Source organism: Bidens hawaiensis, unplaced genomic scaffold (assembly GCF_021521415.1).
Source record: "Bidens hawaiensis isolate Kalapana, Puna unplaced genomic scaffold, B.hawaiensis_p1.1 tig00042390_1, whole genome shotgun sequence".
NCBI classification, from domain to species: Eukaryota; Viridiplantae; Streptophyta; class Magnoliopsida; order Asterales; family Asteraceae; genus Bidens; species Bidens hawaiensis.
Genome location: NW_027497508.1, coordinates 43,187 through 61,424, shown reverse-complemented (window position 1 = coordinate 61,424; position 18,238 = coordinate 43,187). Strand labels below are relative to the sequence as shown.

The following is an 18,238-nucleotide window of genomic DNA, read 5'->3' as shown; positions in this document are numbered from 1 at the left end:
AATGGCCATTAACACTTCAATAATTGTAGAGAAGTTTAGGGGTGAAAAACAGAAATATCATTCATTTCAAAGTCTGCAAAAGAAGATTAGAATTAGAAAAAGAAAGAGCGCGAAAAAAGGCGCGTCCAAAATCATTCATTATTCGAGTTGTTATTAGGGCACCAAAAATCTCATAAAGTAATCGTAATTCACTGATTCGGAGAATAAATTAGCACACATTCTAGCTTCAATCTCATCATCCTCGATCTGCATTTATTTTCCCCTAATTGATGAAACTACATGACGGAGGGTTTTTGAGCTACGATGATATAAATTAACCGCCTCCGGTGAATGATAAAGGATGAAATGGGTGACATTGCTTAAAGACTTCAGAGATAAGGTTGGCTTATCATCGCCTACACCTGCCACCTCATCCCCCTCACCCTTTGAGTTTGATCCAAACAGTAACAATGCCACTTCTTCTAGCTATGATGCTGATGATCCCTTGTCGAGGTACCTCGTCTCTTCTTTTTATTTCTGCATAATTAGACCGACTCCGACTCGTATTGTATATCTGAATTTGACTCACAAGGACATACATAGATAACATCATTTGTGGATCACTGTAGACATTAATATGCATAACGATGCTTGTTAATTGTGTGTTAGATATCTAGATGTATATTTATACAATTAGGTTTTGTTATTGGTTAGCGAGTGCTCAAAGTAGTAGGTACCATTGGAATTTAGTTTTTATTTGTAATACGAAGCTATCGACGGTTACGAAGCACTTTTTGTTAGGAACGGGTTGAAAACACGCACACACACAAACTGTAGAAAAGTAAAGAACACGAGAATTCACGTGGTTCGGTCTAAAGCTAACCTACGTCCACAGGTTGTAACCAGGATATGATATAGTACTATTGCTCTTTGCTATGGTGATGAGATTTTATAAGTACAATATGTGTTTATATAGAGACTAGTCTAGGGTTACAAAACTTAGCCAACAAGAAGACAATAATGTGCTCTAATAAAGAGATCTAAGGTCCGTCCAAAACTTACTATGTCTTCTATTTTTGTTAACCGAATTAACGGGTCTTCAACTAACCAAGCCCAAACCGAGGCCCACGCCTCTGCAAACCCAATGCTTTTGAGATATTCATTTTTAGGTTTATACTACAGAAAGGGTAAACTTTGATATGATGACAAAGGACGTGGTAAAATGATTGAGTTATTGATGTTGAAAGAAGTTATGGAAGGGTTGAAACAATGTAGTAGGCTTATTGAATGCTCATACTTGATTACTGCGTTAATTTAGAAAGAAATGGAGATACCACAACTCAAAAGTGGCTTCAAGAACTTATGGTTTGTTGTTCAAGTTATTCTTAATGTGGCTTGGGTTAGAGTAGGTGGAATTAAGTTTTCCTTATGGCATGCATTTAGATCTTTATAGATGATCTATTAATTGTGACCTATGGTGATATGCTTCTCAAACCGATAAAGATCTTCACATTTATGAACTACTTCCTTAAATTCCTGATATCATTAATTGTGCACCGATTTGTAAGGGTTTAATTAATGCTCTATGTAATAGGTCTATTACACACATGTAATGCTTGCGTGTTTATTTTTCGCCCCCCACTCACATTTGGAGAATGGTAAATGCTCAAATTAAACCTGACCTAAGTTGCTTATTTTATTCTGGTCATTTCTTTAAGCGGTTCACTTGATATGAAGTAGACTAGGTTGCAAAAAACCGTGAAACATATATAACTGTGCATGTGAGAGGGAGCTATAGTAATTTGAAATTATATATTTTAAACAAATATGGAAGCTGCCAAGTTCTAATTAGTTTCACCGTGGATGTGATTCTTGCACAATTTTCTTATGATAGTGTGTGCTTGCTCATTAAAGCATTCATTATTAATGTGGACTTGAGAAATTCTAGTTTGCTGAACATGATCATCCATGTAAAAAACTTAGTGTATTTGCTTCACCTTGTATCTTATGTGTTTTTGCATCTTTACATGTTTAAAAACAGAGAAAAATATGAACTTGAACTGGATTTCAAGAGGTCTTGGGAAGAGTTCCGGACATCGACTTCAGAGAAGGTTGGTACATCCTACGATCATGAGTCACTTCCTTCCTTCTTGTTTTTTTTGGGTGAAATTAACAGCTGATTAGAGTTGACGGTTTCAATATATCTATGCAGGAGAAGGAAAAAGCCTTGAATATTACTATTGATGTCTTCTGTAGATTAGTAAAGCAGCATTCTAATGTAGCACAGCTTATTTCCATGTATGAAATCAATTACCCTTGTTTAAAATTTCAATTTTCATACAATTCTCTGTTTAGTTTCTTCATTTTACAATGATAGTATCTTAATGCATGACAAAGAACTTTTATAAGGATACTTGTATTGCCGGAGAGCCTTAATTAGAGGATTTGTTTGTAAAACCGTGTGAAATTGGTAATTTGATGTGTCAAATGTCATCTAAATTAAGCTCTTAACTTGATTAGTCCGGAGTCCGGTATACCAAAGTTCATTTCCTTTATGACAAAACAATGGGACAAAAGGTTCCTAATTTGGAAGTAAATTCAATAGTATGTCAGATTCTGATGTACTTTCTGCTGATTGTATCTTACTACTTTTGATGCTTTACGGAGACAAACCTCTTTCTCAAGTCTCAACAGACTGGCATATATATATATATATATATATACATATATATATATATATTATTCCATGTGTAGCAAATATACTTTCTGCTGATTGTATCTTATAAACTAGGGCTTTTGGTTTATATAAGGTTTTCAAAGACATTACTAAGAGAAATATGTCATATTTGATTCTTTGGAGATTTTTGCTTTCATATATGTGTTAACATTAAAAGTTTTGTTCCACAGGTTAGTAGAGACACACATATTTTGTTTTGTTGTGGGTAGAGCATTTGTCACAGATATTGAAAAGTTAAAAGTTAGCAGCCAAACAAGATCTTTGGAGATCGAAAGTGTGATAAGTTTTTTCTCAGATGCTACTGAGGTCTGTCTTTTTTTTCTTTCTCTCATGTTTTTATGAGTTTGGTTTATGAGCATACATGTATACCCATACCTTTACAGGATGGAGCTCAAGCTGGTTCAAATTTACTGCATGCAGTGTCATTCCTTGTTTGTGGGGTATGCATTTAATCTTTGCATGTTATAAATAAATGTTTTCACAGTGAATAATGTATTTTGTATCAACTGTTTCCAGGCTATTGATAAACAATCTCTCCTTGATTCGGGGATATTATGTTGTCTTGTTCATATACTCGATGCATTTCTAGTTTCTGATGAAGGGAATGTGAGGCAGAATACGGTTACTGTTGAAGGGGAATCAGAGGTAACTGAGAATATAGTTCCAGATCGACAGCTTGAGGTAGGCCGTTTGCTTTTACTATTATTTTTATAACAAAATAATGAATCAGAGATTGGGGTTACTATTATTTTGTATGATCATGGTTTCTACAATATTTAGTGATATTATAGATATCAATTTAATTCCCATGCTTTAATTATATAGACTTGACTCTAAGTAAGACCAACAAATGAGAGTGGATATATTTGTAATTGTGATTTGCCTTTGAAGGTAGAGGGCAGCATTCTACATATAATGAAGGCATTGGCAACCCATCCTGCAGCTGCACAGAGTTTGATTGATGATAATTCTCTTGAGCTACTCTTTCAGATGGTAGCCAATGGGTCGTTTGTTGTATATTCAAGATACGAGGAAGGACTTGTCCCCTTGCACGCCATTCAGCTCCACAGGCATGCGATGCAGGTGATTACACTTTCTTGTATGCGCATGTTAATTTTGATTTGAGAACTTGATGTATTTATTGTCATTCATTTGTTATCCAGATATTAGGTCTTCTTCTGGTTAATGACAATGGGAGCACTGCTGAGTACATAAGGAAACACCAGCTGGTGACTATCACATTTTGTTATGCTGAGTTAAATTGGGCTACGCAACATATTTGAGTATCAGTTCAGTTTATTAATATCTTTTTGTGCAGATAAAAGTGCTGTTATTGGCAGTGAAAGACTTTAATCCTGAATCTGGAGATTCTGCATATACAGTGCGTATTGTGGATTTGTTGCTGGAATGTGTGGAATTGTCATATAGACCTGGTCAGTTACATGGTTTATTTATCACTGTTTTCCCTAGAGGTGCCACAATGGGCATAATTCATGTTACTGAGTGATTCAAGTATATGCCTTTTGTGTTCGCCTATCTCTAAAAATTGCCTTTTCGTATATCAATAATAGGTTATCCACGAATCAGCTTCAAGTAAGTGTCTTTTGTACATGAGTAAAAGTATATACGTGTCACGAACGGCGTATCTCATGACTATATGTGCCAAATTGTTCTTGCATTGCCGTAGAGGTATAACACACCAAAAAATGGGCCCCTTCGTGATTTCTCTCAAAGAAATACACTTTGGGTGGCATTTGACATTTTATTGAATTTTTTTTTTGTGTAATGCGTTAGAGAGGAACCATAACCCAATTGACCATTAATAAGTAAATGGGTTAACTTTGCACCGTAGGTTTTTTTTCCATAATTTTGAAAGTCGTAGTGACGCTGACTGAACTTAATATTGATTTATAGAGGCTGGTGGTATCAAGCTCAGGGAAGACCTTCGTGATGCTAATGGATACCAATATCTCATTCACTTTGCTTTAATTCTTTCAAAAGATCAGAGTTCTCAAACTAGTCAAAATTCTGACCCAGAAGGGTCAAAATCAACTAATGACATGGACATGCATGATGAAACAGGAGAAGAAGACACCTCATCACCATCTGTTTCACCCACACTCTCTAGATTACTTGATGTTCTTGTTAATCTAGCTCAAACAGGTTCAACACAGACAACCGTGTCCCCTAGATCAAAGGGTACAAAAGATCTTAATCCAGCTGGCAGGGCATCTAATAATGATGCCTGGGAGACAGATAACTACAAAGTTAAGGACCTAGAAGCTGTCCAAATGCTGCAAGACATTTTTCTCAAATCAGATAGCAGGGAGCTTCAGGCTGAAGTGCTACATAGAGTATTCAAAATATTTTCAAGTCATCTTGAAAACTACACCTTATGTCAGCAGTTGCGAACTGTTCCATTGTTCATCCTCAATATGGGCAGCTTTCCCCAATCTTTTCAAGACATTATTCTTAAAATTCTCGAATATGCTGTGACTGTTGTGAATTGCATACCTGAACAAGAATTACTTTCACTTTGCTGCTTGTTGCAACAACCAATAACATCTGAACTGAAGCGCACACTTCTGGGATTCTTTGTAAAGCTAGTGTCATTTGATCAACAGTACAAAAAGTTCCTGAGAGAAGTTGGTGTGCTGGAGGTCTTATTAGATGATCTCAAGCTGCACAAGTTTCTTGTGGGTCCAGAGCAGGAGCAGAACAAGGACAATGATGATAGCGCTGAGGTAGAAACGAAGGGTAGCCCGAATGATTTCCAGAAGCATATGGAAAGTAAAGATATGATTCTATCATCTCCAAGATTATTGGATTCTGGTTCTGGAAAGTTGTGTCTTTTTGAAGATGAAGTCACAATTTCAGTTGCTTGGGACTGCTTGGTTTCATTATTGAGAAAAGCTGAATTTAATCAAGTGACATTTCGCTCTGCTGATGGAGTAACTACTTCTCTTCCATTTTTGGCCTCTGATGTCCACCGCCCTGGTGTTCTTAGAGTATTATCTTGCCTAATAATTGAGGATTCTGCACAGGTTGGTAGTGATTCCTGTTTTTTTTTGCCATGCATGGGTTAACAAACACATACACACACAACTTTTTCAAAATGATGCATGGCCGGTCAAAAATTCGTTAGATATATGTGCAGTTGTGCATCGGGTTGAAAAACAAGGGTCTTCTCATGATATTTGGGCTTTTTCTTTGATACCGCCCTTTATATGCACACCCCTATATACATAGAAAGGTTTAGGGTCAGTGAGTAACTAAATATTCATGTGATTGTGAGCACATTTACAAAATTGTGAGTCGAGGTTACAAAGTTAGTTCTATCAGCTTTATTTTCATTGTTCTCATGAATATTTAGTTTCTCATTTGATCTTTGGCTCCCCCCCTCTCTGTATATATGTTTGTGTGTGTGTGCGCTTCTGTTTTTTTATTGATTACATTGAATGGATTGTGCTACTTTCTGTGTTCCATAGAAGTGTTTGCACCTTTTTTCTATTGAAACCCGGTACTTCTCAATACAAATAATGTTTAGTATGAATTTCAATGTAAATAGCAATTGGCAAATTTCAGAAGTAAAAAGGTGACCATTTTACAACCAAAGCAATAGCAATTAGCAAATTTTAGATGTTTTTCTTAAATTTATTTTAACTTTAGTAACCTAATCTGTAACTTTTATTAGGCTCATGCAGATGAATTGGGTGTACTGATTGACATTTCAAAGAGTGGGATGGTGATAAGCAGTTCGGGATCTCAATATAAACTCCCAGAAGATGCAAAGTGTGATATTTTTGGCGCCATGTGGCGAATTTTAGGAGCCAGCGCTTCTGCTCAGAGAGTGTTTGGTGAAGCCACTGGGTTTTCTCTTATCTTAACAACCCTCCATAGTTTTCAGGGAGATAATGGACTAATCAGTCAATCCTCAATAACAGTTTGCATGAAAGTTTTTGCATATCTGTTGCATGCGATTACTGCTGGCACTAGCAACAATCCTGTGAACCGAGTAAAGCTACACACAATTATATCTTCACAAACTTTTTATGATCTTTTATCTGATTCTGGATTGATCTGTGTGGAGTGTGAAAAGCAAGTAATGCAGTTGTTATTTGAACTTGCTCTTGAGATTTTGATTCCACCATCTTTTACACCAGAAACTACGGAAACATTAGATGATACCGGAGATGTTTCTGCTTTCCAAATAATTACTCCATCAGGTTCAATTGTTCTTGATAAGCAGAACATATATAATGCTGGTGCAGTTAGGGTTCTCATCCAATTGCTGTTGCATTTTACTACAAACCTTCAACTCAAGTTTCTAAAACTTATTGAAGAACTTGCTTGTGCTGGTGCTTTTAATCAGGAAAGCCTTACATCTGCAGGTATTGATTTACGAATTTGTGATATGTTATTGCTATAGAAATTAGTGTCTTATATATCTAGCTAACATATTATTTGGTTAGGTTGTGTGGAGCTTCTTCTTGAGACAATACAGCCCTTCCTTTCTGGTTCATCCTCTCTACTTTTTCAGGCTTTAAGGATCATTGAAGTACTTGGTTCTTATAGGTAAAACACTTTTTAAAAACTATCATTTTGTGTAAATATTATTTGAATATTTTCACTGTACTCGGAGGTCGCAACTTTATCCCATTTACTTGTAAAATAAAAGAGAATTGTTTAAAAGGAAAAGGGTCAAAGATCACCGAGGATATTAATGCATAAAAGTGTAAAATCTTTTGAGTCTTATTATTCAAAAAAATTACATAATTGTTGAAATAGTATTCTCTATTCGTTCCAAAGTCATATTACACAGAAAATCAGAATTTGACGTGGTTAACCCAACCTGACCTGTTTTCACTCATACAAGAAGTTACTTGTTTTGACTTGTATCTAACCTTAATCATGGAACTATAATAGTAATTGGCACTTGCAATTTTTTTTTTCTTTTGGTTGCAGGCTGTCATCAGCAGAACTGCAGGTGATTATAAGATACATGTTGCAAGTGAGACATATGAAATCTGGTCATACTCTTGTTACTATGATGGAGAGGTTTACAGTTTCAGAGAATATTGCTCTTGCACCTTTTGTAGAACTGGATATGAGCAAATCTGGGCATGCCTCTATCCAAGTACCATTGGGTGAAAGATCATGGCCCCCTGCTGCTGGCTATTCTTTTGTTTGCTGGTTCCAATATCAGAATCTTTTAAAATCAAATGGCAAAGACACGGAACCTTCTAGAAGCACAAGTCCACAAATCATGCGTATATTCTCTGTCGGTGCTACAGATGGTGGTAATAGTAATACCAATACTTTTTACGCTGAGATTTATCTTCAAGAGGATGGAACATTAACCCTAGCAACCAGCAGCGCGTCTTCATTATCTTTTTCAGGTTTAGATATAGACGAGTACAGGTGGCATCATCTTGCTGTGGTGCACAGCAAACCACATGCGTTAGCTGGATTATTCCAATCTAGTGTTTCATATGTTTATCTTAATGGGAAGCTTAGACACACAGGCGGATTAGGGTACTCTCCTTCGCCAGCTGGCAAGTCTCTGCAGGTAACTATTGGGACACCTGTCAGTTGTGCAAGGGTCAGTGACTTGTCCTGGAAAATCAGGTCTTGCTATCTCTTTGAAGAGGCATTGACACCTGGTTCAATTTGTTTTATGTATATTCTGGGCAGAGGGTATACTGGTCTTTTCCAAGACACAAATCTTTTGCAATTTGTTCCAAATCAGGCTTGTGGTGGTGAAAATATGGATATTTTAGATTCCCTTGAAGTTGATTTCACAATGTCTTCTAACACACAGAAGCCTGATAGTGGTAATAAGCAAGGCGGTTCTAAGACAGATCTTAGTGGTGCTGTTTGGGATCTTGAAAGATTAGCGAACCTTTCATTTCAGCTTTCTGGAAGAAAACTAATATTTGCATTTGATGGAACATCTACCGAAGCTTCTAGAACATCTGGAACTTTGTCAATGCTCAATTTAGTTGATCCAATGTCGGCGGCTGCTTCTCCATTGGGAGGTTTGTTACAAACCATTCATCTGTTATGTTTAGCCTAATTTCATGATCTTTCTACTTTCTATAATTACTTTAGCTTCTTATTACATGTCGAATGGGTTCTGGTTGATATTGTCATTTTCTAGTAGGGTTCAATACGGGTCTGGTTGAGTGGGGCTGGCCCACACATTTTAACCCAATATTTTTATACATGTTTGCATATTTAATGCATTAATCATGATTATATGAACAATGAGTTTTCTACTTTATGAGAACATTATGGTTGACGTATTGATTAGTGTTTTCTTCCATCAGGTATACCACGCTGTGGACATCTTCATGGGGATATTTGTGTATGCAAGCATTCAATAATAGGTGAAACCATGAGATCCATTGGTGGGTTAGCCATGGTTCTAGCCATAGTTGAAGCAGCTGAAACCAGAGACATGCTGCACATGGGGCTCACACTTCTTGAATGTGCACTTCACCAAAATCCACAAAATATTAGGGACATGCAATCTCTTAAAGGATATCACCTGCTAGCACTACTATTACATCCCAAAATGTCATTGTTCGACATACATTCACTCGAGATCTTTTTCCGAATTGCTGCATGTGAAGCTTCTTTACTTGGACCAAAAAAGTTGGAAAAAATCAATAACGATCCGTCACCTGTTGAACCTGTCCAAGTATCCACCTTTGTAGAACTTAATTTGCCAAATGAAGTCTCCTCAGTTGGCTCACATGGAGATATGGATGATTTTTCTGAAAATATATCGGAACTCGATAACACTGATTTACCAGCTGAAACATCAAACTATGTTGTTCTTTCAAATTCAGATATGGTTGAACACGTATTACTGGATTGGACTGTTTGGGTAGCAGCATCAGTTCCAGTACAAATTGCTCTTTTGGGGTTTCTTGAAAACCTAGTTTCAATGCATTGGTACAGAAATCACAATCTTATCGTTTTACGTAAGATGAACCTTATTCAACATCTTTTAGTAACCCTACAAAGAGGCGATGTTGAAATTCCTGTACTAGAAAAACTAGTTGATCTGCTAGGGGTAATTTTGAAAGACAGATCTGTTATTTCTGAACTGGAACACGTTGTTAGGTTTGTAATCACGACTTTTGATCCTCCTGAATTGACGTCGAAAGGTCAAATCATTAGAGAGTCATCCGGGAAGCAGATTATTGTTAGAAATATATTGCTCGAGATGCTAATTGATATTTTAGTGACGATTACATCAGAAGAATTGCTTGAACAGTGGCATAAAATTGTTTCATCAAAATTAATCACTTACTTTTTTGATGAAGCGGTTCATCCCACTAGCATGAGATGGGTTATGACTCTTCTTGGTGTGTGTTTAACCTCACCTTCTACATTTTCTCTTAAGTTTCGTACAAGTGGAGTATATTTGGGGTTAGTTAGAGTGCTTCCTAGTTTTTATGATTCCCCTGAGATATATTATATTCTTTTCTGCTTACTATTTGGGAAGCCCGTTTATCCAAGATTACCTGAAGTTCGTTTGCTGGACTTTCATGCCCTTATGCCAAGTGATGGAAGTCAAACCGAATTGAAGTTTTTGGAACTTTTGGATTCTGTTATTGCAATGGCAAAATCCACATTTGACAGGTTGTCTATTCAGACAATGATAGCTTGTGAAAGTGGTGACATAAATCTGCTTGGTGATTGGCTTGTGTCAGAACTTGTAGATGGAAATACAGAGATGACTGGTGAGCTTCAGGGTGAAGCTCTGATGCATAAAACATATGCCGCTAGACTCATGGGCAGAGATGCTTCGGCTCCAGCTGCTGCAACTTCCATTCTTAGGTTCATGGTTGATTTAGCCAAAATGTGTCCACCCTTCTCTGTTGTGTGCAGACGAGCCGAATTTCTTGAAAATTGCGTGGATCTTTATTTTTCATGTGTCAGGTTCTACTTTACTTTTCTTGGCTTATATGTGATGTTCAGAGGTTGAAATTTAAACCTATTTACTCAAAACTGGTCATAAAAAAATAGCTGAAAAGGGAATGGATCATGAATCGTTTTATCAAAGACAAGACATTATTATTGTAATAACATTGTTTTTATAATCATAAGCAACTCATTTGTTGTCCATACAAAATCAGAAAAATAAACACAAAGAAGCTCATGTTATTATTGGGAAAGGTTGCGGTGGAGACCTTTTGATTATGTACTCACGCGGGTCATTTATCTATTAATTTTCTCTTTGTAGGTCAGCTCATGCTGTGAAGATGGCTAAGAGGCTGTCTGTGAAGCCAGAAGACACAAATCCAAATGATTGTGAAGATACTGCTAGTTCTCACAATAGCTTGCCACTTGAGCAAGAAGAGTGTGCTAAAACCTTCACAAGTCTGGGAAGCTTTCCGCCAGCTACAAGTTCTGATGATGTTCCTGTTGCCGCAAGCAATTCAGATGGATATAAAGCAGATAACATACCCGCATCCACACTTGAATTACACAAGCCCAGCAGTAAAGATTTAACCACTCCTAAGCCCATTCACCAAACAAGAACACTGAGTTCATCATCTTTAAGTAGACTTGATTCCTCATATTTTCCAGAGAAATCCACTGGGGTCCACCGAGCAGCTTCATCACAAAATCTTGCAGGGAGTCTCTCTGAATCAAAACCCAAGCTAGGTTTATCTCCATCAATGACATCTTGTGTTTCCATGTCTGATTTTGATGTCACATCAGACTCAAAACGCCCTCCCATAATTCCAAACACCACAGACCCAATTTTCCCAATTAACCCACAAATGCTTCTTGAAGCAGATGATTCTGGTTATGGAGGCGGTCCATGCTCAGCGGGAGCAACCGCCATTTTAGATTTCATGGCTGAAGTTCTTTCAGATTTTGTAACCGACCAGATAAAAGCTGTACCGGTTATCGAGAGCATTCTTGAAAGTGTTCCATTGTATGTTCATGCTGAATCTGTCTTGGTTTTTCAAGGTTTGTGCCTTGGTAGACTGATGAACTTTCTAGAAAGACGTATCTTGCGTGACGATGAAGAAGACCAAAAGAAACTTGATAAAACCCGTTGGTCAACAAATTTAGATGCGTTATGTTATCTCATAATTGACCGTGTATATATGGGTGCATTTCCCGAGCCCATTGCTGTACTGAAAACTCTCGAATTCTTGTTATCTATGCTACAGTTGGCTAATAAACTCGGTAGAATCGAACAAGCACCACCACCTAGCAAAGGATTACTGTCTATTGGAAGATCAAAACAGCTTGATGCTTACATACTTTCAATGTTTAAAAACTTGAACCGTACAATCATGTACTGTTTTCTTCCATCTTTCTTGATTTCTATTGGAGAAGATGAACTTGTTTCACGTTTAAAGTTGCAACAAATTGAGCCCAAGAAAAGATCTGTTCTTAACGACTTAGAACAAGACAATGTGATAGATATCTGCACCGTGCTACAGCTGCTCGTTGCTCATAAACGCGTGATATTCTGTCCAAGTAACCTTGAAAATGACCTAAATTGCTGCTTGTGTATTAATTTAATCTCTCTTTTGCATGATGAAAGGCAAAATGCACAGAATTTGGCAGTTGATATTCTAAAGCATCTGTTACTGTACCGGAAAACCGCACTAGAAGACCTGCTTGTTTCTAAACCGAATCAAGGGCCAGTTTTAGATGCTTTTCATGGCGGTTTTGATAGACTTGTTACTGAAAGTATGCAATCTTTTCTCAAATGGCTACAAATATCTGAAGTTCATGTTAATAAAATACTGGAACAGGGTGCCGTGGTTATGTGGGTTCAGTATATTGCTAGTTCAGTTAAGTTCCTGGGAGTTCGAATTAAAGCTATGGATAGTCGTCGTAAGAAAGAAGTTAGCAAAAAAAGGGATTCAAGAAAGTTTGACCAGAGACATTGGGAGCAGATTAAAGAAAGAAGAATTGCATTGGAATCTGTTCGAGATAATATGTGTACTGAACTGAGACTTGTTCGTCAGGATAAGTATGGTTGGGTACTTCATGCTGAAAGCGCGTGGCAAACACATTTACAGCAACTTGTACATGAACGGGGCATATTCCCGTTGCCCAAGTTGGGCACAAATAATGATCCCGTTTGGCAGCTTTGCCCTATTGAAGGCCCGTTTAGAATGCGGAAAAAGATTGAATGGCGTAAACTGAAAGTCGACATGATTGAATCCATTCTAAATGTGGAATTTGGAGGCCGGGAGAAAAACGAAACTGACCTTGTTAATTCTGATTGTGGGTCTGCTTCTTTGTCAAATATTTTACCTTTTAATGAGTTGTATGATGAGACAGATGGAGTAAAAGATGGGGGGCCTAGTCAGGTTGGGTGGAATGATGATAAGGATAGTAGTATTTTAGATGCAAGTATTTATTCTGCTGCTGAATTTAGTGTTAATGTCAGCTCAGCTGTTGCACCAAAAGCAGAAAGTGTATTTGAAAATTCTGAAGTTGGCTCATTGAGAAGATATGCTTCAGTAGCAGATGAAAAAATTGATAAGGAGTTGAGTGACAATGGGGAGTATTTAATTAGACCTTATATGGAACGTAACGAGAAGATAAAGTTTAAATATAATTGTGAAAGAGTTGTTAGTCTTGATAAACATGATGGGATCTTTTTAATTGGAGAACTCTGTCTATATGTTATAGAGAATTTTTATGTTGATGATTCTGGGTGCATATGTGAGAAAAAAAGTGAAGACGATCTCTCGGTTATTGATCAAGTTTTAGGTGTAACAAAAGATGCATCTATATGCAACGACTCCTCATCTTGGGAAGTAGATGTAAATAAATCTAACAGGGGAAGGGCGTGGGACCACAATAGTGGTGCATGGAGTAATGATGGTGCAGTTAATAACAGAAATGTGCCTCATTTGTGGCGTATGTGGAAGCTTAAAAGTGTCCACGAACTTTTGAAACGTGATTATCAGCTTCGTCCTGTTGCTATTGAAATATTCAGTATGGATGGATGTAATGATCTTTTGGTCTTTCATAAAAAGGAAAGGGAGGAAGTTTTCAGAAATATGCTGGCATTGAATCTTCCGAGAAACAGCACGTATGTTTCTGGTCAACATTTGTTTTGACTTTTATCTTGTTCCTTTTTATTCACATTCTTGTCTTTCTGCGTGTAAATAAGCAGGTTTTTGGACCCTACAATCTCTGGATCACTGAAACAAGAAAGCACTTTTAAGCTAACAGCTAAACCCTTTTCCAAAAGGTGGCAAAATGGTGAAATTAGCAACTTCCAGTACTTGATGCACCTCAACACACTTGCAGGTCGTGGTTACAGTGATCTTACTCAGTATCCAGTCTTTCCATGGATATTATCAGATTATGAGAGTGAAACATTAGATTTAACAAAGCCCGAAACCTTCCGGAAGCTTGACAAGTCAATGGGCTGTCAAACAAAAGAAGGAGAAGTGGAGTTCAGGAAAAGGTTTGTTTCATTTATACCTCTTTCTTGGGTTTTCTGGCTGAGGTGTCGAGGTGAGCGTGTCGGGCGGGTTGGGTTATGGGTGAAATTGGGATTGTATTGAAAAGGTCATTTTAGTAGGAAGGTTTTTTGTACACATCTTTTATTACCACTGAATATTGATTTTGACCATATTACCCTTATACCAGTTTATCTTTTTTTATATATTTTTTCTAAATTTAAAATCTTCACTTTGAATAAAATGGTTTAGGAAGCTTTATGTGATAAGTTGAACCTTGGGTGACTTTTGACCCATATGATCCATTTGACCATTCTCCTTTTAGCTAGAATATTTATTTGACCTGTCACCTGTTTGAGATAAACACCTAAATCGATCTGTTCACAAGCAAACAGGTCAAAGTCATAACCTTTACTTTGTTCATGTCAATGTTTCTAATCTATTGTGGTTTATATTCAGGTTTGACAGCTGGGATGATCCTGAGATTCCCAAATTTCATTATGGTTCTCACTACTCAAGTGCTGGAATCGTTCTCTTTTATCTTATACGTTTGCCACCATTTAGTGCAGAAAATAAAAAGCTGCAGGGCGGGCAGTTTGACCATGCTGATCGTCTTTTTAGTAACTTACGTGATACATGGTCAAGTGCTGCTGGAAGGAGCAACACCTCAGACGTAAAAGAACTCATCCCAGAATTCTTTTATATGCCAGAATTTTTGGAAAACCGTTTTGATCTTGACCTCGGGGAGAAACAATCAGGAGAGAAGGTCTGTTAGTTCAAATATTGGATTTTATACTGTTGTTTGATATCACAACTCTTTTTTTGAGGCGGAAATTTTTTCCTATTTACTTATCAAATGGGTCAAAAGTTTCAGATTAATATCTAATAATATGACTTTGTAATTGTATTTAATACGTTAATTAGTTATAAAGTTAAAGAAAAAAAGGAACTAATAATGTTTGTGTATGCTGTCTCTGGTATATTTTAATGTTGCTAAATGTAACAACATAAGACTGACATCATTGATTGTTTTCCTAGGTTGAAAATGTTGGATTGCCTCCCTGGGCCAAAGGTAGTGCTAGAGAGTTCATCAGGAAGCATAGAGAAGCTCTGGAGTCTGATTATGTTTCCGAAAATTTGCATCATTGGATAGATCTTATTTTTGGTTACAAACAACGAGGCAAGGTGCGTGTTGATCTTCTAGAAATTTGTCTTAATTATGGTCAGATAAACAAGATTAACACAATAATAATTTCAAATCTATGATGCGAAACAGTTTAGGAGGCTGTATCCATTTATTTAGTATCATCTTATTGTAATATTGAAACATACCCCTAATTCGCAGTATACTGAAAGTTTCCAATTTTGACAGGCGGCTGAGGAGGCTGTGAATGTTTGCTATTACTATACATATGAGGGAAGTGTTGACATTGATGCGGTTGATGACCCTGGAATGAAAGCAGCAATTCTTGCTCAAATTAACCACTTTGGTCAAACCCCGAGACAACTTTTTTTACGTCCTCACGCCAAACGAAGAACCGATAGAAAACGCCCCTTAAATCCACTCAGATTATCTTCACGTCTTATCCCACACGAAGTCCGAAAGATCACATCATCAGTAGCACAAATAGTTACAGTTAATGACAGGATTTTAATATTAGGTCAATATAACATAATAAAACCCATGACCCACACCAAATATGTTGCATGGGGTTTCCCAGACCGTAGCTTGAGATTCATGAGTTATGATCAAGACCGTCTCTTGTCAACCCATGAAAACCTTCACGGTGGTCACCAGATCCAGTGTGCAAGTGCTAGCCATGATGGTCAACTTTTGGTCACCGGTGCAGATGACGGTTTGGTTTGTGTTTGGCGTATAGGTAGCTACGGTGGGCCCCGTGCACCGCGTAGATTACACTTGAAGAAAACTTTGTGTGCTCACACTGATAAAATCACGCGCCTTTACGTTTGCCAGCCGTACATGATTATCGTAAGTGGTTCAGATGATTGCACCGTCATTATATGGGATCTTAGCTCAATGGTTTTTCTCAGACAGCTTCCCAAGTTTCCGTTTCCGATCTCGGCTATTTTGGTCAATGATATGACCGGGGATATTGTAACGGCTGCTGGTGTTTTGCTGGCGGTTTGGAGTGTGAACGGTGACTGTCTTTCGGTGGTCAATACTTCTCAACTTCCGTCTGATCTAATATTATCTGTGACCACCTGTATGTTTTCTGATTGGATGCAAACGAATTGGTTTGTATCCGGTCACCAAAGCGGGGCCATAAAAGTGTGGCAAATGGTTCATAATTCTAGCGAAATGGCTAAAACTCAGAAGCATCCTTCTGCACACTTGCATTGTGGGTTAGGGCTTGGTGGTAAATTACCAGATTACACATTGGTGTTACATAAGGTGCTCAAGGGTCATAAGCATCCGGTCACTGCACTTTACATATCAAGTGATTTGAAGTCATTGTTGAGTGGTGATTCTGGTGGGCATTTGTTTTCATGGGCAGTGCCTGATGAATCTTTTCGGCTTTCTCTTAAGCGGGGGTGATTGTAGGTAAAATCAAGATGTGAATGTCAAAGTCAAAGTTAAAAGTCAAAGTCCTGTGTTCATTCTCTAAAGAGATGACTAGAGAGTGCTTGTGACAGGTCAATGGGCTGACCAAGGAGAAGAAAGGGCCAAGATGGGTTCGGGTGAGCGTGGTCTTGGCTGCAAATGACGTGTTTGGGTGAGGTTTGACTCGGGTTGGGACATATTCCGATTTTTGAATTTGTCGGGATGGTAGTGAACAATTTGTTGTACATTGAAGGTGCAGGGCTAGTTTTAGTTTTGTAAAGTTTCGGGTTGGGGGTGTTTGGGCTGATGATTGGCTCGTGCAGTTAAGACTACTGCTCCCTTGTTTGGCTCGGGTGTACAGTTGATTTGTAAATAAATATGTGATTTGTTATGGTTATACAATCTACAACTCCCCTGTTTGGTTGTTAACATATCATCATCAAACCTACTAGTAGAGTAATATGCAAAAAGAAAAAAAAAACAAAATACATTTGAATTAAATCAAACACTCTTTAGCCGATAATAATCAATATTGACAATTTAATATATAATTTTGTTGTCATGTAAGCATGTACTAGTCTCCAATTAACATAGAACTATATGTATGATTATGCCATAATGGAGCGTAAAACAATTCATGTCTAGCAGCAGTACAATACCCGCTAGAAATCTTTCTCTTATCTTTCATCGTCTAGTCAAATTATCTACCACATGAACAAGACAAAACTTAAAACTTTACGAGTAATGTTACTAATGAAACTTCTGACAGCTTATTATTATTATTATTATTATTATTATTATTATTATTATTATTATTTGACAAAAACAACACTCTGGTGTATAATAATACACAAGCAATGTAACCACTGAGACTCCTAGGTCCTAACATGGTAAAGATATTCTCACTAACGGAAAAATAACTTTGTTTGCTCCTAATTAACAAATGCATGCTTTTGTATCTCAATGAATCTGAATTGTTTTAAAATAACATAAACAAAAGTTAATGGTAGACAAAGTTCTTTTTGCCATTGAGTTGGATTGTTACTGACAACAAAGTGAAAGTTGGTAGTGCCATTGGTTTTGTTGTCGGTACGACTTATTATTGACCAATAAATTATTATTATTTTTGAACAACATATTATTATATATAAGCATGCGTGTGTTGATCTTACTGGGGTGTCCCCGTTGGTGGGGCTGAGAGACAGTGGATTCGTACCGGGACATGCGGTTTTGAGAGCGGAATCTAGAAAGGTTGCTAAGCATGAGGCAGCGTGTTTGGAGAATCAACACGTGTTCATTCCATTTGCCTTCGACACATTTGGATCCCTAGCTCCCGAGGCGGTTCGCTTCTTAGAGCGGATGCATAAGGTGGTCCCACAGTGACTCGCAGAGCCCGAGGAACCAAGGATTTATATTTAGTAGAATACGCTTTGCGATTCAAAAGGGGATAACAACGCAGCTTGTTGCCCGCTTACCCATTATCCAGATGTAGCT

The 18,238-nt window shown here is 37.5% G+C and overlaps 1 protein-coding gene across 2 annotated transcripts; it reads left to right on the top strand.

Moving 5' to 3' along the window:
• Positions 1-1,860: 1,860 nt before the first annotated feature.
• Positions 1,861-17,169, top strand: LOC143593593 (protein SPIRRIG-like). Of its 2 annotated transcripts, none has more exons than XM_077073180.1 (18): positions 1,861-2,090; positions 2,192-2,277; positions 2,887-3,022; positions 3,100-3,156; positions 3,233-3,361; positions 3,572-3,799; positions 3,880-3,945; positions 4,035-4,149; positions 4,631-5,760; positions 6,411-7,107; positions 7,189-7,291; positions 7,682-8,754; positions 9,046-10,669; positions 10,974-13,805; positions 13,890-14,186; positions 14,641-14,947; positions 15,220-15,366; positions 15,554-17,169. In XM_077073180.1, the coding sequence occupies exons 1-18, from the start codon at positions 1,938-1,940 to the stop codon at positions 16,736-16,738; spliced, it is 10,365 nt and encodes a 3,454-aa protein (XP_076929295.1). In that variant the 5' UTR covers positions 1,861-1,937; the 3' UTR covers positions 16,739-17,169. The 2 variants fall into 2 exon arrangements, with proteins under 2 accessions (XP_076929295.1, XP_076929294.1); XM_077073179.1 differs by having other exon boundaries at positions 3,233-3,397; positions 3,608-3,799; positions 9,046-10,689; positions 10,979-13,805.
• Positions 17,170-18,238: the final 1,069 nt, after the last annotated feature.